The sequence below is a fragment of the Apodemus sylvaticus genome, chromosome 18 (assembly GCF_947179515.1).
Source record: "Apodemus sylvaticus chromosome 18, mApoSyl1.1, whole genome shotgun sequence".
NCBI classification, from domain to species: domain Eukaryota; kingdom Metazoa; phylum Chordata; class Mammalia; order Rodentia; family Muridae; genus Apodemus; species Apodemus sylvaticus.
The window spans coordinates 18596433-18620968 of NC_067489.1; the positions used below are offsets into that span (position 1 = coordinate 18596433).

Sequence of the window (24536 nt, forward strand, 5' to 3'; positions counted from 1 at the left end):
ATTGCTCTAGCTAGAAGTTCAAGTAGTATATTGAAAAGATATGGAGAGAGAGTACAGCCTTGAATACTTTGATCCTTCTTAGAATGGGGAACAAAGTACCCATTGGAGTAAATACAGATACAAAGTTTGACACAGAGACTGAAGGAAAGGCCATTCAGAGCCTGCCCCACCTGGGGATCCATCCCATATTCAGTTACCCAACCCAGGCACTATTGTAGATGCCAAGAAGTACTTTCTGACATGAGTCTGATATAGCTGTCTCCTGGGGCACTCTGTCTGAGCCTGACAAAGACAGAGGCAGATGCTTACATATAACCTTTGGGCTTAGCATGGGTTTCCCTATAGAGGAGATAAAGATCTGAAGGAAATTAGGGGTTTGCAACTTCATTAGAAGAACTATAATATCAACCAAGCATACCTCCAAGAGCTTTCCAGGAACTAAACCACCATCCAAAGAGTACACATGGAGAGACCCATGGCTCCAGCCGCAAATGTAGCAGAGCATGGCCTTGTCAGACATCAATGAGAGGAGAGGCCCTTGGACCTGTAAATGCTGGTTGCCCTAGTGCAGGGGATTTCCATGACAGGGAAGCAGGAGTGGGTGGGTTAGTGAGCGGGGGTGGGGGGGTTGGGGGGTGGTGTGGGGTATGGGGGGTGTGGGGAGTGGGGGTGTGGGGCGTAGGGAGGGGGAATGGGATAGGGGGTTTTCAGAAGGGAAACAAGGAAAATGGATAACATTCCAAATATAAATAAAGAAAATATCTAGAAAAAAAGAAGCAACACCTCAGTGTGTTTATTTTTTTAAAGCATTGATTCCATATTGTTTATGTGACTTCTCGTATATTAATAGCATTTTTGACAACACTTGCCTTTTCCTTTATAACAGGAGCCAACAAAATTATACAACCATGGACATTCAAAGTAGTGACAGAAACCTTTTCTTTGGATACATTCTTTTGTATCATGGCCAAAAGCTGTTAGAAAAGAAAAGAACAGAAAAACCTTAGTCTCTTGGCTATCACTGTGGTCACACTTAGCACTCTGATGATCATATAAGAGTTCAATACAAAGTACATACAAAAGAAATAATTTTATAACTTGTATCCTGGACATGTAATAAAATATGAGATGTCTTGAACTAACACACCAGGGAGAGTCCCACAGCTAAATATCCACATAGATTGTGGTTTTTACTTTAGAAAACAATTGTAGAATACTTTCTTTTCTATTCATTTTGAGACAGGGTATCACTCTATAGGCCTCACTGGCTTGGAATTCATTATGTATTTCAGGATGGCTTTGACTCATCCTCTTAGATGTTGGGATTATAGGAAGAACCATGATCTCTGGCTATAGAAAATTCTCATCACCACAAACTCTTCAGTGGGACTGTGATGCTATGGTGGTGGGAGGAAAGGGAGTGACGCTCGAATTTCCCATCCCAGAACTTCCTCAAAGATGCATCACAGCTTAACCCATCTACTTCCTAACACTAAACCCATCTTTTTGAGTTCTGTATCATAGCTTTTCTCTACATTTTGGGGGTTCTGTCTTGTGTATGATTGTTGAAAGAGCAATGCTCTAAATCTAACATTGATCTCTATAATGATCATCCCTAATCAGACCCTTCAGAGGTTACCATATCCAGATTTTGTTTCCTTTTATGGAGCTGGTGGATGCTGGCATGACTCTAAGAGGATGCTTTGTGTATTCTATGTTCCCTGGTGAAATACTTGCACTAGGATGAGCACTAGAGATCAAGTTTTGAAAGCATATTGCTGAGTTTGTTTTTCTTAATGGCATCATTAATCTGTATATATACATATATGTATATATGTTTCTCCTCTTTAATGTTGATAAATTTTAATTGTTTTAAATTATTGGCTTGACAGAGTCTCAAGAGTCACTTGGAAAAAGGGCCTCCGTTATGTCTGTTGAGATTATCTTGGTTGTGTTAATCAGTGTGAGATAATCCATTTTAACTGTGCATTGGACGATTCTCAGGCACGCATCATGGATCATATAAATGGAGAAAATGAGGAATAATGTACTCTTTCGTTGCTCTCTGATTTTGGACTATGGCTTATTGAAGTTTCTTTTTTAGTTTCTATGGAAAAATATCCTGAGAAAAGCAACTTATGAGAGAAAGGGCTTAGTTCATAATTACATGTTACAATTTATTAGTACAAAAATATCAAGGTGGCAGGAAGTTGAAGAAATTAGTTGTCATAACCACAATCAAAAGAAGAGAGGAGAGAGAAGAGGGACAGAGAGAGACAGAGAGAGACAGAGAGAGAGACAAAGAGAGAGAGAAAGAGAGAGAGAGAGAGAGAGAGAGAGAGAGACAGACAGACAGACAGACAGACAGACAGAATACATACACTTTGAGAGACAAAGAAATAGGAGAGGACAGTCAGAGAGACAGAGTGAGAGAGAGAGAGAGTTCAAGCAAGGGAGACAGCAAGCAAGGGAGGGAGTAAGACAGTGAGATAGTTACTATTAGCAAGATAGATAGATGATAGATAGATACATGATAGATAGATGATAGATAGATGATAGATAAATAGATGATAGATAGGTAGATAGATAGGTAGATAGATGGACGAATAGATAGATGATAGATGGATGGATAGATGGATAGATAGATAGATAGATAGATAGATAGATAGAGAACTTGCATGCCACTGCTTAGTTCCCTTTCTGCAGTCTTTTACAGTTCAGGCCCTAAACCCTGGAGATGGTGACAATTTTTAATGGGCAGGTCTTCTTACTTCAGTTAATGCAACAAAGACAATCACCTATAGATAACCTAGACAATACCTAATTGATATTCTTTTCCCATGCCATTATAGATTGTGTCAAGTAGACAACAATATCCATTAGGTGGATACAGTATGACTACCAACTTCAGTTTCCATTCCCCTGGCTTCCCTGCCACAGTGTATCATGTACTAAGCTGGGAGATAAAATAAACTTTTTTCCATTTGTTGTTTTTTCAGACTATCATATCACATCAGAAAAATAAACCAAGGCAATGGCTAAGCAGAAGAGGTTTAATAGAATAGGTCTATTTTAGAGCCAAGGAGAGACTGAGAACTCAGTTCACTCAATACCTCCCTGATATAACAGATGACAAATGTGTCCCTTGTCTTCACAGATTAGAAAATCCAGAAAAGCAATGCCTGGACCATGATGGAATCTCCTGCCCTTGTTTTGATTCTCATTCTTCTAAGTATACCTCTGGCTGATCATCTCCTTCTGCTAATCTGTAGAATGAAACTCTGGCTTTTAACTTTACTAGACTGGGCTAATCAGAAGAAAGAATTAGCAATGGTCTTTGTGTGAAGTAATTCAGTTATATTAGGAGTTCAAGATTTTGCTATGCAGTGATGAAGGTTCACTTGATCCCTCATCCCTTGGATTGGGCTCTTGACCTACTGAACATAAGTTATGTGATTAGAGTAGACTTTCTATCCAAGAAATAGTCATATGGCTTCCTTTTTATTCACAGGGACACTGTGAGGAATAATATAAAATGAGAGTACTTGTATTTCATTCTAAATCTCTGCTTCTTACAAACGACCTTTCAAGACATGCATCATCTGTCTTGAACTTACCTAATCTAAAACATCAAGTTCATATTCCCCATTATCCAAGTGTATTGCAGTCATGTGTTAAATGGGCCTGTGAAAGGCACTAAAGGAGCAGGTGCCTGACTCTTGATAGAAATCTGGCTTCTTGGTGAGATCTGCCTTCCTGGGGATAAGAAAGAATGGTTTCTACAAAGAATATTTCCTAGATGACCATGACAAGACGGTGGTTGAAGATCTTGAGAAATCTCTATTTCTAGCTCTTCATTCTGGACAAGCTCATTGCCCTGATACCTGGGCCACAGAATGAAGTCCCTGATGGCTGTTGGCTGCAGGGTGTTGACCCTAGGAATTCTCTCCTGCTGATTGCTCCTCAGACCCAAAACTCATTTATCACCAGTTCTTTGGCCAGTGTACTCAGGTCTGGTCAAGAGTTCAGCAGGTCTTGGCACTTACCTTGGTTGATCTGGAAGAAATACATAGAGAGGATCAGCAGCAGAAAGCAGATCTTCATGATTCCTGCACACGGAGCTGATTAAAGACAAGGCCAGAGCTGGCCTAAGAGAGTCAGGAATAAGTAACTTCTGAGAGGAGACATAAGGAGGAGTTGCAATCTAGAGTAACTGTCCAATAGCTGAGCTTCAGTATGTATCCTGAGGAAACTCAAATCCTGAGGGCATTCTGTCTCTGTTGCCTGGGCTTTTGCTTTTCTACTGAAAATGCTAAGTGCCACTTGTCTAAGCAGGACTCATAAATTCTCCATAGGAAACTCAGACAACTTTTTAAAACTATGTATTTAAACTTATTTTAGTTACACATTTGGTTGGGTTTCACTCATCGTTTGTCCCCTGGTGGTTTTACAGTACAGGACATGGATAGAAAGCAGAGGGAAATGTCTTCCACAGACTCATATTTTTATGACTTAAATGCCATAATTTAAAAATATGGTGGACATATCACAAACTTTTAGAGGAAAACAGACCTTGAAAAATGTCCATTTACATCAACAGTTTGATAGGAATGTAGCATTCTAAATCATGGTCAGAGCCAAATAAAAGAAGGGTGTAAATCAGGAGCCTGGATCCTGTCTCCGTTTCTGTCAGCCAATGTCCCTACGATTTCACTGACACACAGCTCTCTATGTTTTTCAGCCTATGGGGACAGCACTAAACAGTTTTTATAGATGTTTAGGTAACTTGCAAAATGAAAATACTTACATATAAAAATATTTATTTTTGATTCCCATATAGGGTACTTATTTTTCCAGTTCAGGTGTCAAGGTGTTGATATTATCCAAAGCAACCCATAATTACAGATGACTAAGATTGAAATGCTGTTGGTACCTGCGTATAAATGTCCTCAGTGACAACAGAATCAGACACCTTCTTACCGTGGATTCAAACATGGCCACACTGTGGTTTTGGCTATTTTATGTCTTGTAGTGTAAAATACTTCATCACCCTTCTCTTAACTTTAGGTTGTGTGAGAAACTATGTGACTTTTCTTAAGACTCTTTCTTACTCTCTCTTGGACTGATTCTCGTAGGAATCATTTCCTGCTCTCTTCCCTCCTGCTATCTGCAGATTAGCAGTAAAATATGGAAAGTCAATTAGAATCAATATCAACTGGAGGCAAGAGTGTTTCATAGAATGTCTGTGTCCTCCTGTGTTTCTCATAGGAGGAAGTGCAGTAGAGCCTGTATCTCTCAGTCAGGCCAAGGCTGATCTTCTGGTCTGGTTGGTCTTAGTCTACTCCTAGATTCTGCCATTGTAGGATGAACTTTTTACAGACTGGTCTCATAACAGTCTGCTGTTGTTTTATATTGGTGATTATATTCAGAGTGGTAAAATGATCCTGGCTCTTTACTTCTTTGATGTCTATTCACTATGAAAAGTTATTTATTTATTTATTTATTTATTTATTTATTTATTTACTATGAAAAGTTTTAATAAAGATGGAATGGAGATAATGATGCTAAGAAAAAGTCAGAGGTCCATACCGCCCAATATCAAGTAACCGTGTACATCATAGTATACTTTCCTTTTGAAATAGCATATCAGTATGGAGAAAGAATATTCACTAGTCATTTCATAGAGGGGTGTTTGTAGGAAAAGTAATTATAGTTTTGTTGTGTTGGAAAAAATATCCTGATCTTACATTTATATGATGAGTATATTGCTGACATGCAGTGTTTCTCTTCTTGTAGCTGTGACAATTCAGGGAAAGATGGAAGTATTGCTGTGATAGGCTTGACGATGTTTTTGTTAGGAGGAATATGTCTTTGGAACTGTGGATTAGAAAATCGGTTGAATGCTTTAAGATGGAACTCAATCCTAGTAGGAACATGGAAAACAGTGTTGCTGAGGGCAATTCAAACTGTGGAAGACTGCCTGAAGAGATTTTGACAGGAGAAGGATTTTGGTATGTGACTTGGGGATTGTTCTTGTGATATATGTATATATGTATATGTATATATATTTATTAAAGAATGTGACTGCTTTTTGCCCTTGTCTGAAGAGTCTGCCTGAGGCTAAAGTGAAGAGATTTAGATTGTTGGTAAAGGAAATCTAAAAAAGATTCTTGTTATTAGCCTCTATCCTGTGGTTCACCTTTATGAAGAATATTTAGCTCCAGCCTCACAAGCTTAGAAAGGATAAATACACAATGTGTGATTCAAGTACTTAAAGGGGCTCCAGGAAATGGAATGGAGCTAAATCCCATATTGAAGGGTATTAAATGGAATTAAGGGAGTGATAGCCTTTGGGTAAGATTCCTCCCACTGAAGCTAATTATTTATATTTTTGAACCAGGAATAGGAACATCATGTTTGACATTATTATGACCTGACTATTGTTTTCATTTTGGAGATATACATTTGTGTCAAATTGACAAAGTTGTATTTTGATGGTTATTCTTGGTTGTCACCTTGACTATATCTGGAAAGATCACACTTGTGATCCAAATACTGAGGCACATTGGACATGCTTACAAAGATCTTGTGTAAAGGAATTAAAGAAAAACTTCGGTTCAGATGAGGAGCCTTTAAAGCCAGCACTCAGGAGACAGAGGCATACAGATTTCTGAGTTCAAAGTCAGTCTACAGAGCAAGTTCTAGGGCAGCCAAACTTGTGCAGTGAAGGAAAATTTTGAACACAGAAAGAATGAAGATGTAATAAAACAAGGGGCCATGTTCCAGCCTTAGCAAGCAGCACAACTCTCTAGCCACATGGCTCTGGCTTTGAGTGAAAAAGAGGGGCTGCTTGAATAATTCATGCTGGTCAGTGGGAGCTAAGAAATTAGCAGTGATCCAGAAGAGACAAGGGTCACGGTGGTGAAAATTTCTGGGAAGTGTTTTAGGAGAGCACAAAGAAGTTGTGTTCCAGATAATGACCTTAGGCTGAAAGATGGTCTTGATGGTGTGTAGGAATCGGACAGCTGAGGTTTGGCATTATGGGAAGCCTATCTCAGTCAGCTGCTGGTAGGGTGTCTCGAGGACAGTCATACTAGGCTCTGGTCTGTAAGTGAGTCACAAGTGAGGATGTACTTCATAGCATCAGTAACCGAGCCTTGGTGCTTCCCTATAAGATGGATTCCAAGTTGTTCCAGTCACTGGACTGCCTTTCTTCAGTGTGTTCTCCATTTTTGTCTCTGCAGTTTTTAAATAGGAACAATTCTGGGTCTGAAATTTTGACTATGACTTGGTAACCCTTTCCTTCTGCTTGAGGCCTTATCTATCTATTAGAGGTAGATTCTTTAAGTTCGCTCTCCCCACTGTTGGGCATTTTGGATAAGGTCAATGCCTTTGAGTCTTGAGAGTCTCTCACCTCTCAATTCTCTGGGACTTTCAGGAGGGTTTCCCTATCTTCTCCGCCCAGAGGCTGCATGTTTCCATTTATTTTCCTGGCTCTCTGGACTTCTTTCCTCTCCTCCCCTGCACAAATTATCCTGTTCCCCTTTTTTCCCTTCCCTCCCCTCTCCCACTCAAGTCCCTTCCCCACTCTGCCTCCCATAATGTTTTGTTTCCCCTTGCATTTGGGATTGAGTCATCCTCACTTGGCCCTTTCTGCTTGTTAAACTTCTTAAGGTCTGTGGGTTGTATCCTTCATAGTCTGTACTTTTTGGCTACTATCCACTTATCAGTGAGTACATATACTTTTGGGTCTAGTTTACCTCACTCAAGTTGATATTTTCTAGTTTCATCTATTTGCCTGCAAAATTCATAATGTCCAAACTTTGAATAGCGGAATAGTATTCCTCTGTGTAAATGAACCACATTTTCTGTATCCATTCTTCAGTTGAAGAGCATTTAGGTTGTTTTGAGCTTCTGGTTATCACAAAAAAGGCTGCCATGAACAGAGAGGAACTTGTGTCCTTGTGGTATGGTAGAGCATATTTTGGTTATATTCCCAGGAGTGGTATAGCTGGGTCTTCAGGTAGAACTCTTCAGTTTTCTGAGAAACTATCATATTGATTTCCAGAGTGGTTGTACCAGTTTGTAATCCCATCAGCAGTGGAGGAGTGTTCCTCTTTCCACAGAAACTCACCAGCAAGTGCTGTTACTTGAGTTTTTTTAATTGTAGCCATTATGATTGGTAAAAGGTATTGGTTTCAGGGTAGTTTTGATTTACATTTCCCTGATGACTAAGAACTTTGAACATTTTTTAAGTGCTTCTGAACCATTCAAGATTCTTCTGTTGTGAATTCTCTGTTTAGCTCTGAATCCCATTTCTTAATTGGGTTATTTGGGTTTTTTGGAGGTTAACTTTTTTACTTCTTATATATTTTGGATATTAGCCCTCTATCAGATATAGAGTTAGTGAAGATATTTTTCCCCAATCTGTAGGTGGCCTATTTATGCTGATGACTGTGTCTTTTGCCTTAGAGAAGCTTTTCAGTTTCTTATGGTCCTATTTATCTATTGTTGATATTAGAGCCTAGGCCATTGGTGTTCTGCTTAGAAAGTTTCCCCCTGGGCCATTGAGTTTGAAGCTCTTTCCTACCTTCTTTTCTATTAGATTCAGTGTATCTTGTTTTATGGTGAAGTCCTTGACTTTACCTTGACCAACTTGGACTTGAGATGTACACAAAATAATAAATATTTTCATTCATCTACATGCAGACTACTAGTTAGACCAGCACCATTTATCGAAGATGCTCCCTTTCTTCAACTGCATGTTTTTTGACTTTTTTGTAAAAGATCAAGTGTCCATAGGTGTGTAGGTTTATTTCTGGTTCTTTGGTTCTATTCCATTGATCAACCTGTCTCTGTACCAATACTGTGTGCTATTTATCACTATTGCTTTGTAGTACAGCTTGAGGTCAGGGATGGTGATTCCCCTAGAAGATTTTTTCATTGTTGAGAATTTTTTGGCTATTCTGGATTTTTTCCATATGATGTTGAGACCTGCTCTTTCCATGTCTGTGAAGACTTGTGTTGGGATTTTGATGGGAATTTCATTGAATCTATAGTTTGCTTTTGGTAAGATGGCCATTTTTACTATGTTAATTCTACCAAACCATGAGCATAGGAGACTTTTCCATCTTCTGAAGTCTTCTTTGATTTCTTCAGAGACTTGAAGTTCTTATCATATAGTTCTTTTATTTGCTCAGTAAGAGTTACACCAAGATATTTTATACTATTTGTGGCTATTGTGAAAGGTTGTTGCTTCCCTAATTTCTTTCTCAGCCTGTTTTTTATTTGTATAAAGTAAAGCTACTAATTCGTTTGAGTTACTTTTATATCCTGCCACTTTCCTGAAGTGGTTTATCAGCTATAAGTAGTTCTCTGGTGGAAATTTTGGGGTTGCTTATGTATAGTATCTACAAATAGTGAGTCTTTGACTTATTCCTTTCCAATTTATATTTCCTTGATAACCTTTTGTTGCCTAATTGCTCTAGCAAGAACTTCAAGTACTATACTGAATACATAGGGAGAGAGTTGATTTTATATCCAGCCACTTTGAGTGGGCAGCCTTTTCTTGTCCCTGATTTTATTGGGGTTGTTTCTAGTTTCTTTCTATTTAATTTAATGTTGGCATTTGGTTTGCTATATATTGCTTCTATTATGTTTAGGTATTTGCCACGAATTCCTGATCTTTCCAGTAGTTTTAACATGAAGGGGTGTTGTATTTTCAGAGGCTTTTTTTTTTTTAGCATTTTATGAAGTAATCATGTGGTTTTCCCCCAATGAGTTTGTTTATATAGTGTATTACCTTGATGGATTTTTGTAAATTGAACCATCTCTGTATTCCCTGGGATGAAGCTTATTTGATCTTTGTGAGTGGTGGTTTTGATATGTTATTGGATTTGGTTTACAAGAATTTTACTGAGTATTTTTGCATCAATCATAAGCAAGGTTGCTATGAAGTTCTCTTTCTTTGTTGGGTCTTTGTGTGATTTAGGTATCAGAGTAATTGTAGCTTCATAGAATGAATTAGTTAGTGTTCCCTCCTTCTATTTCTATTTTCTGGAATAGTTTGAGGAGTATTGGTATTAGCTCTTCTTTGAAGGTCTGGTAGAATTCTGTGCTAAAGCTATCTGGCCCTGGGCTTTTTTTGATTGGGAGGTTTTTGGTGACTATTTCTATTTTTTTTTATTTCTCTAGGAGTTGTGGGACTGTTTATATAGTTGGCCAGATCTTGATTTAACTTGGGATGTGGTATCAGTCTATAAAGTTATCAATTTCATCTAGGTTTTCTAGTTTTGTAAAGTATAGCCTATTGCAGTTGGTTCTGATGATTTTTTGAATATCCTCAGTTTTTGTTGTTTTTGTCTCCTGTTTCATTTCCGATTTTGTTCATTTGGATACTGTCTCTATGCCCTTCAGTTAGATTGACTAAGGGTTTTTCTATCATGTTGATTTTCTCAAAGAATCAGCTCTTGATATTGCTGATTTCATGTCTCATTCTCTTTGTTTCTAACTGGTCAATTTCAGGCCTGAGTTTGACAGCCCTACTGTCTACTCCTCTTGGGTGTATTTGCTTCTTTCTGTTCTAGAGCTTTCAGGTGTACTGTTAGGCTGCTTGTATGGGACTTCTCCAGTTTCTTTATGAAAGCACTTAGTGGTATAAAATTTCCTTTTAACACTGCTTTCATTGTGTCCCATATGTTTGTGTATGTTGTGCCTTTATTTTCATTGAATTTTATAATTTTTTTATTTATTTATTTATTTTATTTCTTCCCTGACCAAGGTATCATTGAGTGGAGAGTTGTTCAGTTTCCAGGGAGTATGTGTGTTTTGTGTTGTTATTGAAGTCTAGCTTTAATCACTGGTGATCCAACAGAGTGCAGGGAATTTTCCCAATCTTCTTGTATTAGTTGAGGCTTGTTTTATGTCTAATTATATGGTTAATTTTGGAGAAGGTTCTATGAGGTACTGAGAAGAAGGCAAATTCTCTTGTTTTGGGGTGAAATATTTTGTAGATAACTGTTAAATATATTTTGTTCATAACTTCTGTTAGTTTCACTGTTTCTATTTAGTTTCTGTTTCAATTACGTGTCCATTGGTGAGAATGGAGTGTTGAAATCTCCCTCTATTATTGTGTGAAGTTCAATGTGTGCTTTGAGCTTTAGTAATGTCTCAGTTATGAATGTCTGTGCCTATGCTGTTATGAATGTCTGTGCCCTTGCTTTTGGGGCAAAGATATTCACAATTGATACTTCCTCCTGGTGGATTTTTCTTTTGATGAATATGAAGTGTCCTTTCTCATCATGCTTGATAACTTTTGGTTGAAAGTCTATTTTATTGGATATTAGGATGGCAAGTCCTGCTTCTTTCCTGGGACCATTTGCTTGGAAGACCTTTTTCCCATCCTCTTAATCTGAGATAGTGTTTGTCTTTGCTATTGAGGTGTGTTTCTTGTATGCAGCAAAATGCTGAATCTTGTTTGTGTATCTAGTCTGTTAGCTTGTAACTTTTTATAGGTGAGTTGAGTCCATTAATATTGAGAGATATTAAAGAGAGATGACTGTTAGTTTCTGATATGCTTGGTTTTGTAGTTGGCTTTGTGTGCTTGTGGTTCTCTCCTTTTGGCTTTGTTGTGAGATGCTTAATATCTTGTCTATTCTTTAGCATAGGTATCTTCCTTGTGTTGGAGCTTTCCTTCTAGGATTCTCTGTAAGGCTGGATTGGTAGACAGATACTGTTTGAATTTGGTTCTGTCCTGGGATATTTTGTTTTCTCCATCTATGTTGATTGAGAGTTTTGCTGGGTATAGTAGCCTAGGCTGGCATTTGTGTACTCTTAGAATTTGCCTGACCTCTGACCAGGCTCTTCTGACTTTCATAGTCTCTGTTGTGAAGTCTGGTGTAATTCTGAGAGGTCTATCTTTTTATGTTACTTGGCCCTTTCCCCTTGCAGCTTTTAATATTCTTTCTTTGTTCTGTGTGTTTAGTGTTTTGATTACTATGTGATGAGAGGATTTTTTTTCTGGTCCCATTTATTTGGTGTTCTATAGGCTTCTTGTACCTTTATGGACATCTCTTTCTTTAGGTCAGGGAAGTTTTCTTCTATGATTTTGTAGAAGACATTTTTGGGTCTTTTGAGCCGGGAATCTTCATTCTCCTCTATTCTGATTAGTCTTAGATTTGGTCTTTTCATTTTGTCCTGAATTTACTGGATGCTTTGTGTTATGAGTTTTGAATTTTCTTTGACAGTTTTGTCAATCCCTTTTATGGTATCTCCTACACCTGAAATTCTCTCTTCTATCTCTTATATTCTGTTGGTGATTCTTACATTTGTAATTCCTAGGTTTTCTATTTCCAGTTTTGCCTCCATTTGTCTTCATTGTCTCTAATTCCAATTTTAGGTTTTGGACTGCTTTATTCAATTTCTTCACCTTTTTGATTATATTTGCCAGTATATCTCTAAGCGATTTATTTGTTTCCTCTTTAAGGGCTTCTACCTGTTTACATGAGCTTTCCTGTATTTATTTTAGTGAGTTATTTATATCCTCCTTAAAGAACTTTATTTTCTTCATGAGATAGTATTTTAGGTCAGCTTCCTGATTTTCAGGTGCATTGGTTTATTCGGGCTTTGCTGTGGTGGGAGAACTGGGTTCTGGTAATGTCCGTGTATATTGACTGCTGTTGCTTATGGCTTTGCACTTGCTTCTCACCATCTGGTTATCCCTGGGGTTTGCTGGTCTTGGTGACTCTGTCTGGATTCTGCCTCTTTTGTCCCTGGGTTGCTTCAGATCTGGTAGGCCTGCAGCCCTGGCTGTAGCAGACCACAGGTGGGGCATTTCAACAGGGGTCTCTGCAGAGGTGCAGAGAATCTGCTGATCTGTTGCCCTGGCTGCAACAGATCTCCTGGGAGGCCTTAAAACTGTTGGTCTTCAGAGGAGCAGGCAAGCTGTTGTCCTGTGAGAAAATGTTCTCCAGGGGCCCTAGAGTCTATGGTTTCTGTTTCCCTGTGTGCAGAAGAACTTCCAGAATGTTTTCAGTCTGTCGGGTCAGTTGCCCTGCATGCCACAGAGCCCCTGGGAGGTCTCCAGACTGGTGTCTGCTGCCCATTTGCCCTGTATACAGGGAGCACCTGGGATACCTTCAAGCTGTGGTGTCTTCAGGGGAGCAGACTAGATGGTGATCAGTTGCTCAGTCAGGCTATGGTGTCAATTGCTGAACTGCTCTGAGTGCAGAACATCTTCTGGGATGGCTCAGGATTTGGTGTCAATTGCTCTAGGTGCAGTGGATCCTCAACTGCTCTAAGTGCAGCGGTTCCTCAGGGATGGGTCACTATATGGTTTCTTCATGGGAGCATATCAGCTAGGAGTCTGCCCCAGCAGAAAGGACCGGGCAGAAGGGGTCTGTATCTCTCTTTATTGTCTTATTTCCTACTATAATTTGGATGTTGCACAGTAATTAGATATGTGATGTGTATACATTTTGACTAGTTCATGACATTCTTCTTATTCTCTTGTCCCCTTTCTTGTGAAAAAGCTTTTTTTTAAAGTTTGATTTATTCTCATTTGCTTATTTTTGTTATAAATGTGTATCCTTCTTGGGTCAGATCCATAAAAAGTCCTTACCAAGCAGAGTTACAGAGATTTTTGTACTATATTTGTTTCCTTGTTTCTAGTCTGAGTTTTCACATTGACATGTTCAATCCATTATTTGTTCATTTTCAGTATAATATGAGATAATGGGCTGAAACAGAAACTTGGGATTTTGTCCTGAGTGGCTGGGTTAAATGCTGCATTGAATTGTTGCATCATAATATGTATATGATTACAATAAGGATATTTACTAAAGAACAAGTAGATTCTAGTGCCACACCTGAGGTAGGTAGGGTTATTCTGTATCTACCTTATGAAGTTTTTGTACATTCAAAAAGGTCAGCCTTCACATAGACCATTCTGAAACTGGAAACTTGAAACCTCTAGACTCAGGCTCCTAAAATCAACCCCTAACCACTTGTGAGAAAAACTAACTTTATTTGGCTAAGTAAATGGTGATGGTCATGTTTTGCTAAAGCGTTTGCTCATCCTGGCTTTTCTTAGGACCTTTCCAGCTCCTCTGTACTTCAATATATGTAGAGCCTTGGCTTCTAACTGGTGCATCAAGATGAGTCATACAGTATTACTCACAAGGATGCATACTGTCTTCCAAAACTCCATTCTCATTTCCTGATTTATAGAAGATAATTTGGACATAATGCGTGAGAATGAAATTTAAGAAGGTGTTGCAACTGTTCCCCTAAAATTTGAATCAGATCATATCTAATAATATAGCTTTTCCTAGTGGATTTTTTTAAACCTTTAATGTATGTGTCAGTGATGTAGAAAGGACTCAAATTCTATGGGTAGTTATTAGGATGACATCAAAACCCAAAGTTCTCACTATTATAAAGGTAGCATTATCTGTTTTCTTCTTCATGTTAGCACACAGAATTACCCTTAATCTCTGTTCACTGACACCGTGAGCCTCCCATGTATAAAGTCTTTAGATTCATGTGAGAAACTAGTTAGTGGATTAAAGGGATCAAGCTATCTGTATCTCTGAAGAGTGTCATAGGAGTCTTTTTGTCAGTCCCAACTTGGGGTGGGAATAGTGGCCACTGGATTCAGAAACCTAAATACAATGATTATAATTGGATCCAAAGGTGTCTGGTACCTTGTGGCTACAAGGAAACTGAAAATATGAAGGAGGTTGCAGAGTGGTTGTGATGGTTTGATATGAACAAGCCCTGACTACATAAACTAATTTAGGTAGAAGTGGCTCCATGCCCCTGATTCCTCTTGCCAATGAGGTGAATTCCTATTCAGACAAGATAGGATATTTCTAGAAAAATCAAATAAAATCCCATTTGCTTAATTTTGGCCATATTTCTACTTTATCAGACAGGGATTTAGACTGGCCGGTCTTTTATTACAGGTTCCCTAAAATAACATACATTTTCTTAACTCAATATGGATTTATAGATGGCTCATTTTAGTATGGAGAAGCTACATGACAGAATGTTTTTCTTTATTATAGCAATGATTACACCTTCTTCTTGCTTGGAACGCTGATATACAAAAGGTGTTTTTGGCAACACTTGCCTCTTCCATCATAACACATGCCAACCTCATCTTGCAAATATGGGCATTAGGAAGTGTGGCAGGTTTTATTCTTTTAAAAACATTTTATTGAGTCAACACCAGAAACTGCAAGAAAATGATAAACAAACCTCAGATCATTTGTAATAGTTGTAATGATTTTTAGCATGTTTGTGGAATATAGAAGAGTTCTACACAAAGTATGTAGAAAACATTTATCATTTTAAGAACTATTACCACAAGTGATGTTTTTTTAATTATTTTATTTTTTTAAAATATTTTTAATGGATATATTTTTATTTACATTTCAAATGATTTCCCCTTTTCTAGCCCCCCACTCCCCGAAAGTCCCGTAAGCCCCCTTCTCTCCCCCTGTCCTCCCACCTACCCCTTCCCACTTCCCCATTCTGGTTTTGCTGAATATTGCTTCACTGAGTCTTTCCACTCCTGGGCCACTCTTCCTTTCTTCTTGTCCCTCATTTGATGTATAGATTATGTTTTGGGTATTCCAGTTTTCTAGTTTAATATCCACTTATTAGTGAGTGCATACCATGATTCACCTTTTGAGTCAGGGTTACCTCACTTAGTATGATGTTCTCTAGCTCCATCCATTTGCCTAAGAATTTCATGAATTCATTGTTTCTAATGGCTGAATAGTACTCCATTGTGTAGATATACCACATTTTTTGCATCCACTCTTCTGTTGAGGGATACCTGGGTTCTTTCCAGCATCTGGCAATTATAAATAGGGCTGCTATGAACATAGTAGAGCATGTATCCTTATTACACGGTGGGGAATCCTCTGAGTATATGCCCAGGAGTGGTATAGCAGGATCTTCTGGAAGTGAGGTGCCCAGTTTTCTGAGGAACCGCCAGACTGATTTCCACAGTGGTTGTACCAATTTGCAACCCCACCAGCAGTGGAGGAGTGTTCCTCTTTCTCCACACCCTCTCCAACACCTGCTGTCTCCTGAATTTTTAATCTTAGCCATTCTGACTGGTGTAAGATGAAATCTCAGGGTTGTTTTGATTTGCATTTCCCTAATGACTAATGAAGTTGAGCATTTTTTAAGATGCTTCTCCGCCATCCGAAGTTCTTCAGGTAAGAATTCTTTGTTTAACTCTGTACCCCATTTTTTAATAGGGTTGTTTGTTTTTCTGGAGTCTAACTTCTTGAGTTCTTTATATATATTGGATATTAGCCCTCTATCTGATATAGGGTTGGTGAAGATCTTTTCCCAATTTGCTGGTTGCTGATTTGTCCTCCTGATGGTGTCCTGTGCCTTACAGAAACTTTGTAATTTTATGAGGTCCCATTTGTCAATTCTTGCTCTTAGAGCATACTCTATTGGTGTTCTGTTCAGAAACTTTCTCCCTGTACCGATGTCCTCAAGGGTCTTCCCCAGTTTCTTTTCTATTAGCTTCAGAGTGTCTGGCTTTATGTGGAGGTCCTTGATCCATTTGGATTTGAGCTTAGTACAAGGAGACAAGGATGGATCAATTCGCATTCTTCTACATGCTGACCTCCAGTTGAACCAGCACCATTTGTTGAAAAGGCTATCTTTTTTCCATTGGATGTTTTCAGCCTCTTTGTCGAGGATCAAGTGGCCATAGGTGTGTGGGTTCATTTCTGGATCTTCAACCCTGTTCCATTGATCGTCCTGCCTGTCACTGTACCAATACTATGCAGTTTTTTAACACTATTGCTTTGTAGTATTGCTTGAGGTCAGGGATCCTGATTTCCCCAGAATTTCTTTTGTTACTGAGAATATTTTTAGCTATCCTGGGTTTTTTTGTTATTCTAGATGAATTTGGTAATTCCTCTTTCTAACTCGGTGAAGAATTGAGTTGGGATTTTGATGGGTATTGCTTTGAATCTGTATATTGCTTTTGGCAAAATGGCCATTTTAACTATATTGATTCTACTGATCCATGAGCATGGGAGATTTTCCCATTTTTTGAGGTCTTCTTCCATTTCCTTCTTCAGAGTCTTGAAGTTCTTGTCATAAAGATCTTTCACATGTTTGGTAAGAGTCACCCCAAGATACTTTATACTGTTTGTGGCTATTGTGAAGGGGGTCCTTTCCCTAATTTCTTTCTCAGCCTGCTTATCCTTTGAGTGTAGGAAGGCCACTAATTTGCTTGAGTTGATTTTATAACCTGCCACTTTGCTGAAGTTGTTTATCAGCTGTAGGCGTTCTCTAGTGGAGTTTTTTGGGTCACTTAGGTACACTATCATGTCTTCTGCAAGTAATGATAGTTTGACTTCTTCCTTTCCAATTTGTATCCCTTTGACCTCCTTATGTTGTCTAATTGCCCTATCTAGTACCTCAAGTACAATATTGAAAAGATAAGGAGGAAGGGGGCAGCCCTGTCTAGTCCCTGATTTTAGTGGGATTGCTTCAAGTTTCTCTCCATTTAGTTTGATGCTGGCTACCGGTTTGCTGTATATTGCTTTTAGTATGTTTAGTTATTGGCCTTGAATTCCTGTTCTTTCCAAGACTTTAAGCATGAAAGGATGCTGAATTTTGTCAAATGCTTTTTCAGCATCCAATGAAATGACCATGTGGTTTTTTTCTTTGAGTTTGTTTATGTAGTGGATTGCATTGATGGATTTCCGTATATTGAACCAACCCTGCATTCCCAGGATAAAGCCTACTTGATCATGGTGGATGATCGTTTTGATGTGTTCTTGGATTCGGTTGGCAAGAATTTTATTGAGTACTTTTGCATCGAAGTTCATAAGGGAAATTGGTCTGAAGTTCTCTTTCTTTGTTGTATCTTTGTGTGGTTTTGGTGTCAGCGCAATTGTGGCTTCATAGAAGGAATTGGGTAGGTTCCTTCTGTTTCTATTTTGTGGAATAGTTTGAAGAGTATTGTTGTTAACTCTTCTTTGAAGGTCTGATAGAATTCTGCACTGAAACCATCTGGTCCTGTGCTTTTTTTGGTTGGAAGACTTTCTATGACTCCTTCTATTTCTTTAGGCATTATGGGACTGTTTAGATGATCTATTTGGTCCTGATTTAATTTTGGTATTTGGTATCTGTCTAGGAAATTGTCCATTTCCTCCAGATTCTCCAGTTTTGTTGAGTACAGGCTCTTGTAGTAGGATCTGATGATTTCTTGGATTTCCTCAGTTTCCGTTGTTATATCTCCCTTTTCATTTCTAAGTTTGTTAATTTGGATACTTTCGCTGTGCCCTTTGGTCAGTCTGGCTAAGGGTTTATCTATCTTGTTGATTTTCTCAACGAACCAGCTCCTGGTTTTGTTGATTCTTTGCATGGTTCTCTTTGTTTCTATTTGATTGATTTCAGCCCTGAGTTTGATGATTTCCTGCCTTCTACTCCTCCTGGGTGAAATAGCTTCTTTTTGTTCCAGGGCTTTCAGGTATGCCATTAAGCTGGTAATATATGCTCTCTCTATTTTCTTTTTGGAGGCACTCAGGGCTATGAGTTTTCCTCTTAGCACTGCTTTCATTGTGTCTCATAGACTTGGATATGTTGTGTCTTCATTTTCATTGTGTTCTAAAAAGTCTTTAATTTCTTTCTTTATTTCTTCCTTGACCAAGGTATCATTGAGTAGAATATTGTTCAGTTTCCACGTGTATGTGGGTTTTCTGTTGTTTTTGTTGCTATTGAAGACATCTTTTACTCCATAGTGATCTGATAGGAGGCATGGGATTAGTTCGATCTTCTTATATTTGTTGAGGTCTGTCTTGTGACCAATTATATGGTTGATTTTGGAGAAGGTACCATGGGGTGCTGAGAAAAAGGTATATTCTTTTGCTTTAGGATAGAATGTTCTATATATATCTGTTAAATCTAATTGGTCCAAAGCTTCAATTAGTTTCACTGTGTCCCTGTCTAGTTTCTGTTTTCCTGAGCGGTCCATTGAGGAAAGTGCAGTGTTGAAGTCACCCACAATTATTGTGTTAGGTGCAATGTGTACTTTGAGTTTTAATAAAGTTTCTTTTACGAAAGAGGGTGCACTTGCATTTGGAGCATAGATATTCAGGATTGAGAGTTCTTCTTGTTGTATTTTTCCTTTGACCAGCAAGAAGTGTCCCTCAGAGTCTCTTTTGATGACTTTGGGTTGAAAGTCAATTTTATCTGATATTAAAATGACTACTCCAGCTTGTTTTCTGAGACCATTTTCTTGTAAAATTGTCTTCCAGCCTTTTACTCTAAGGTAGTGTTTGTCTTTGACCCTGAGGTTTGTTTCCTGTAAGCAGCAAAATGTAGGGTCCTGTTTACGTATCCAGTCAGTTAGTCTATGTCTTTTTATTGGGGCATTGACTCCATCAATGTTAAGAGATATTAAGGAATAGTGATTATTACTTCCTGTCATTTTTGATGCTATTTTTAAAATTTGATCGGTTAACTTCTTTTGGGTTTGATGAAAGGCTACTATCTTGCTTTTTCCAGGGTGAAGTATCCCTCCTTGTATTGGTGTTTTCCTCCTATTATCCTTTGTAGGGCTGGGTTTGTTGATAGATATTGGGTAAACTTGGTTTTGTCATGGAATATCTTAGTTTCTCCATCTATGGTGATTGAGAGTTTTGCTGGATATAGTAGTTTTGGCTGGCATTTGTGTTCTCTTAGAGTCTGCATGAGATCTGCCCAGGACCTTCTAGCCTTCATAGTCTCAGGTGAAAAGTCTGCTGTGATTCTGATAGGTCTTCCTTTATATGTTACTTGGCCTTTTTCTCTTACTGCCTTTAATATTCTTTCTTTGTTTAGTACATTTGGTGTTTTGATTATTATGTGACGGGAAGTATTTCTGTTCTGGTCCAGTCTGTTTGGAGTTCTGTAGGCTTCTTGTATATTCATGGGCATCTCTCTCTTTAGGTTAGGGAAGTTTTCTTCCATAATTTTATTGAAGATATTTGCTGGCCCTTTACGTTGGAAATCTTCACTCTCATCTATGCCTATAATCCTTAGGTTTGGTCTTCTCATTGTGTCCTGGATTTCCTGGATATTTTGGGTTACAAGCTTTTTGCATTTTGCATTTTCTTTAACTGTTGAATCCATGGTTCCAATGGTATCTTCAGCATCTGAGATTCTTTCTTCTATCTCTTGTATTCTGTTGTTGCTATTTGCATCTGTGTTCCCTGATTTCTTCCCAAGGCTTTCTATCTCCAAAGTTGTCTCCCTTTGAGTTTTCTTAGTTGCTTCTACTTCTGATTTTAGATCCTGGATGGTTTTGCTTCGCTACTTCACTTGCTTGTTTGTGCTTTCCTGTAATTCTTTAAGAGATTTTTGTGTTTCATCTTTCAAGACCTCAGCCTGTTGACCAAAGTTCTCCTGTATTTCTTTGTTTTTTGCGTTTCCTCCTTATTGGCTTTTGTATTCTCCTGGATTTCTTTCAATGATTTTTGTGTTTCCCTTGCAAGGGCTTCTAACTTTTAATCCATTTTCTCCTGAATTTCTTTAAGTATGTCCTTCATGTGTTCCTGTACCAGCATCATGACCAGTGATTTTAAATCCAAATCTTGTTTTACTGGTGTGATGGGGTATCCAGGACATGCTGGTAAAGGAGAATTTTGTTCAGATGTTGCCATATTGCCTTGATTTCTGTTAGTGACGTTCCTGCATTTGCCTTTTGCCATCCAGTTCTCACTGGTGTTAGTTGATCTTGTCAATGCTGGACTCACGAGTGCAAGCTGCCCCTTCCCAGGTGGCCTCTGGTGCACAGCTTACCTCCTGCACTGACTGGAGACAGGGTGCTATTGCCCAGGCTGTTCAGACCCCGAAGCAGACACCTGAAGGCTCCCGCTGGGGTCTGCTGGATTCACCAGAGCACACTGACTCCCCACTGGCTGCCCGGAAGCCCTTCTTGCCTCTTGCAGGACCTGGAGATGTGGTGTTGCCACCCAGGCTGATCTGGATACGGAAGCGGAGAGGTCTGAGGGCTACTGCCAGAGGCCTCAGGACTGGAACCTAAGCTCTGTGTCACAGGAGCAAGCTGTGCTGTGAGCTCCCAGACTGCTTCTGGATGTACACCAGGTCTCCCGCACTTCCTGGAGACCGAGTGCTGTGGCCCAGGCTGTTCAGATCCCTAAGCAGGCACCTGAAGGCTCCTGCTGGGGCCCGCTGGATTCACCGGAGCACACCGACTTCTCCCTGATGGCCACCCAGAAGCCCCCTACAAGTGATGTTTAAGACCACTAATAAAATCCAATTGAATTCAGTTACCAGGGAGCCCCATTGCTCAAAAGTCATATATATTATGGCTATTACATTGGAAAGAACAAATGGAGATTACTTTCTTTTCTATTCATTTTGAGACAAGTCTCATTCTATAGGCTTTACTGGCTTGGAATCCATTATTTAGCTCAGGCTGGCTCTGAATCACAGAGATGCTCTTTCCTCATCCTCTTTGATACTGGGAGTACAGGATGGAGCACCATCTCTGGCTGTTGAAGCTTCTCATCACCACAAACTCTTCAGTGGGACAGTGGTGCTAAGGTGGTGGGAGGAAGTGGAGTGACCCTCTGCTTTTTCCACCCCAGGACTTTCTCAGAGAAGCACCACAGCCTAAGCCCCTCACTTGCTCACTCTAAACCCATCTTCCTGAGTTCTGTCTCCTAGCCTTTCTCTACGTTTTTTGGGGTTCTGACTTCCATTGTGTATGGTTGTTGCAAGAGCAATGCTCTAAATCTAATTTTGGCCTCTACAATGATCATCCTTTGTCAGACCCTCCAAAGTTGGGTCCTCTGAAGTCAGACCTCCAGATTTTGTTTCCTTTTGTGTGCTGTCTTTGTTGAGAAGATTCTATAAGCATATGTAGCATAGTTTATGTTCCCTGGTGAAATACTTGCAGCTGATTGTCTGGTAGTAAAACATGCAGTCAAAATTAAGTTTTGAAAGCTCTTTGCTAAAGATCCACAATGATTCATTTGTTTGTTTTTCTTAATGACATAATTAATCTAAATATTCCTATATGTGTTTCTCTTCTTTATTCTTGATCAGTGGATTTGTTGTTTTAAATTATGAATTTGACAGAATCTAGAGTCACTTGAAGAGATGGGCCTCTTTTATGCTTGTGGGAAACTATCTTGATTGTGGTAATGGATGTGGGGTGACCCATTTTAAGTGTGGACAGGACATTCCCCAGACATGCATCATGGAATATATAAAATGGAGGAACTGAGGAAGCCTGCACTCATTCATTGCTCTGTATTTGGACTGTGGCTTAATGTAGTTTCCTTTCCAGTTGCTATGATGAAATATTGTGACAAAACAACTTATGAGAGAAAGGACTTAGTTCATAACTACAAGTTATAGTTTACAAGGACAACAAGATGTCAGGACCTTGAAGTTAGTTGTCACAACCATCATCAAAAGCAGAGAGAGAGAGAGAGAGAGAGAGAGAGAGAGAGAGAGAGAGAGAGAGAGAGAGAGAGAAAGAGAGACAGAGAGAGAGAGAGAGAGAGAGAGAGCACACTTGAATGTCAGTGCTTAGCTCACTTTCTGTAATCTTTTACAGTCCAGTCCCTAAACCCTGGAAATGGGCGTGTCTTCTTACCTCAGTTAATTCAACAAAGACAGTCACCTATGGATTATCTAGACAATCCCTGATTGATATTCTTTTCCATGATGTTCTAAGATTTTGTCAAGTAGACAAGTATCACATGGTTGTCCTCTGAGCAGCTACTTAAAGTTCCCTGGTTTCCCTGCCACAGTCTACTATATACTGAGTGAGCTTGGAGATAAAACATTTTCTCCCATTTGCTTTTTTTTCTGAATATTGCTTCATATCAGAAAATAAATAAATGAAGGCAATTGCTAAGCAGAGGAAGGTTAAACAATGTAGGACCGTTTTAAACCAATGAGAGACTCAGTACTCAGTTCATTCAAGGTCTCTCTGATCTGACAGATGACAACTGTGAAGTCCATTGCTCTTCACAGAGCAGAATGTTCACACCGACAGAACTTGGACCAGGATGGATGCTCCCAGCCCCACTTTGATTCTCATACAATGCAAGTACTCCCCTAGCTGACCACTGCATTCTGCTGCTCCATAAGAATCAGTTTCTGGCTTTCCTTTAGCAAATTGTGTTCATCAGAACAAAGCAGTGACTATGGGCTTTACTTTCAGTTACATTTTGAGTTCAAGACCTCCTTATGCAGCGATGATGGTTAATTTAATTCCTGATCTTGTGAACTGTGCACTTGATGTCTGATCCCTATTCACATGATTGGGGTAAATATCCAAGAAAGGGTGATCCTGACTCCCTTTTATTCACCAGTACATTGTGAGGCATTAGTTAAAATGAGAGCCCTTGTACTTCATTCAAGGTCTATGTTTCCTAGAGGAGGCTTTTCAGGACATGTGTTATCTGCCACTAAGTTTCCTTATCTAAAACATCAAGGTCATATTCCTCATTAGCCAAGTTTATTGTGGTCATGTGTTAAATGTTCCTGTGAAACGTAGCTAAGGAGTGGGTGTCCATTTCATGATAGACATCTGGCCTCTTGGTGAGCTATGTCTTCATGGGGGTAAGAAATAATGTTTTCTACAAAGAATATTTTCTAGATGACCATGACAAGAAGGTGGTTGAAAATCTTGGGAATCTCTTTTACTAGCTCTTCGTTCTGGCCAGGCTAAGTGCCTGATACCTAGGACACAGACTGAAGCCCTGTTGCCAGTTGGCTTCAGGCTTTTGAGCTTTGGAATGCTGTCCTATTGATCGCTCCTCAGATCCAACATTAATTTTTCACCTGTTCTGTGACCCAATGTACCCAGCTCTGGTCAGGGGTTTAGCAGGTCTCGGGACTTACCTATGTTGATCTGAAAGCAGAAAAGAGAGAGGATCAGCAGCAGAAAGCAGGAGATCTTCATGATTGCTGCACACGGAGTTGATTACGGTCAGAGCCAGTGCTGGAAAGCTTCCTTAAAGATGAACTCAGAGCACAGAGTGCTTCTGCGATAATAGAGGGGCGGGAATAAGTAACCTCAAAGTTGAGCTTTAAGGAGGGATGGCAATCTAGAGTGACTGTCCAATAGCTAAGCTCTACAGTGCTTATCTGAGGCATCTCAAATTCTGAGATCATTTTGTCTCTGTTGCCTGGATCTAGATTTTGCTCCTATCTGGAAATGCTAAATGCCACATGTCTCAATAGGACTCATAAATACTCCACAGGGTTAATTTTATATCTGGCTACTTTATATCTGACAGTTGTTTATCAGCTATAGGATTTCTCTTGTGGAGTTTTTCGGGTTGCTTAAATATACCATCATGCAATCTGCAAATAGGGACAATTTGACTTCTTCCTTTCCAATTTCTGTCTCTTTTACCTCCTTTTGTTGTCTAATTGCTCTAGTTATGTAATAATCTTATACACACATAGAAACAATAATAAATCATAAGTATGTAAAGATAACCTAGTGAGTTAATTTAGTGTTA

The 24536-nt window shown here is 39.1% G+C and overlaps 1 protein-coding gene and 1 pseudogene across 1 annotated transcript; both read right to left on the reverse strand.

Annotated features, from left to right (window-relative positions):
• Positions 1-843: 843 nt before the first annotated feature.
• LOC127668331 (beta-defensin 38-like) lies at positions 844-4104 on the reverse strand. The gene is made up of 2 exons (XM_052161849.1): positions 4047-4104; positions 844-974 (listed from the first exon to the last, which is right to left on the reverse strand). The coding sequence occupies exons 1-2, from the start codon at positions 4102-4104 to the stop codon at positions 844-846; spliced, it is 189 nt and encodes a 62-aa protein (XP_052017809.1).
• A 10967-nt stretch (positions 4105-15071) lies between these two features.
• LOC127668340 (beta-defensin 39-like) lies at positions 15072-23971 on the reverse strand (annotated as a pseudogene).
• Positions 23972-24536: the final 565 nt, after the last annotated feature.

Coding starts and splice junctions, on each gene's coding strand:
- LOC127668331 (XM_052161849.1), bottom strand. CDS start 4,104: ATGAAGATCTGCTTTCTGCTGCTGATCCTCTCTATGTATTTCTTCCAG. Junction 975..4,046: donor TTTCTTCCAGATCAACCAAG/GTAAGTGCCAAG, acceptor CTTTTCTAACAG/CTTTTGGCCATGATACAAAA.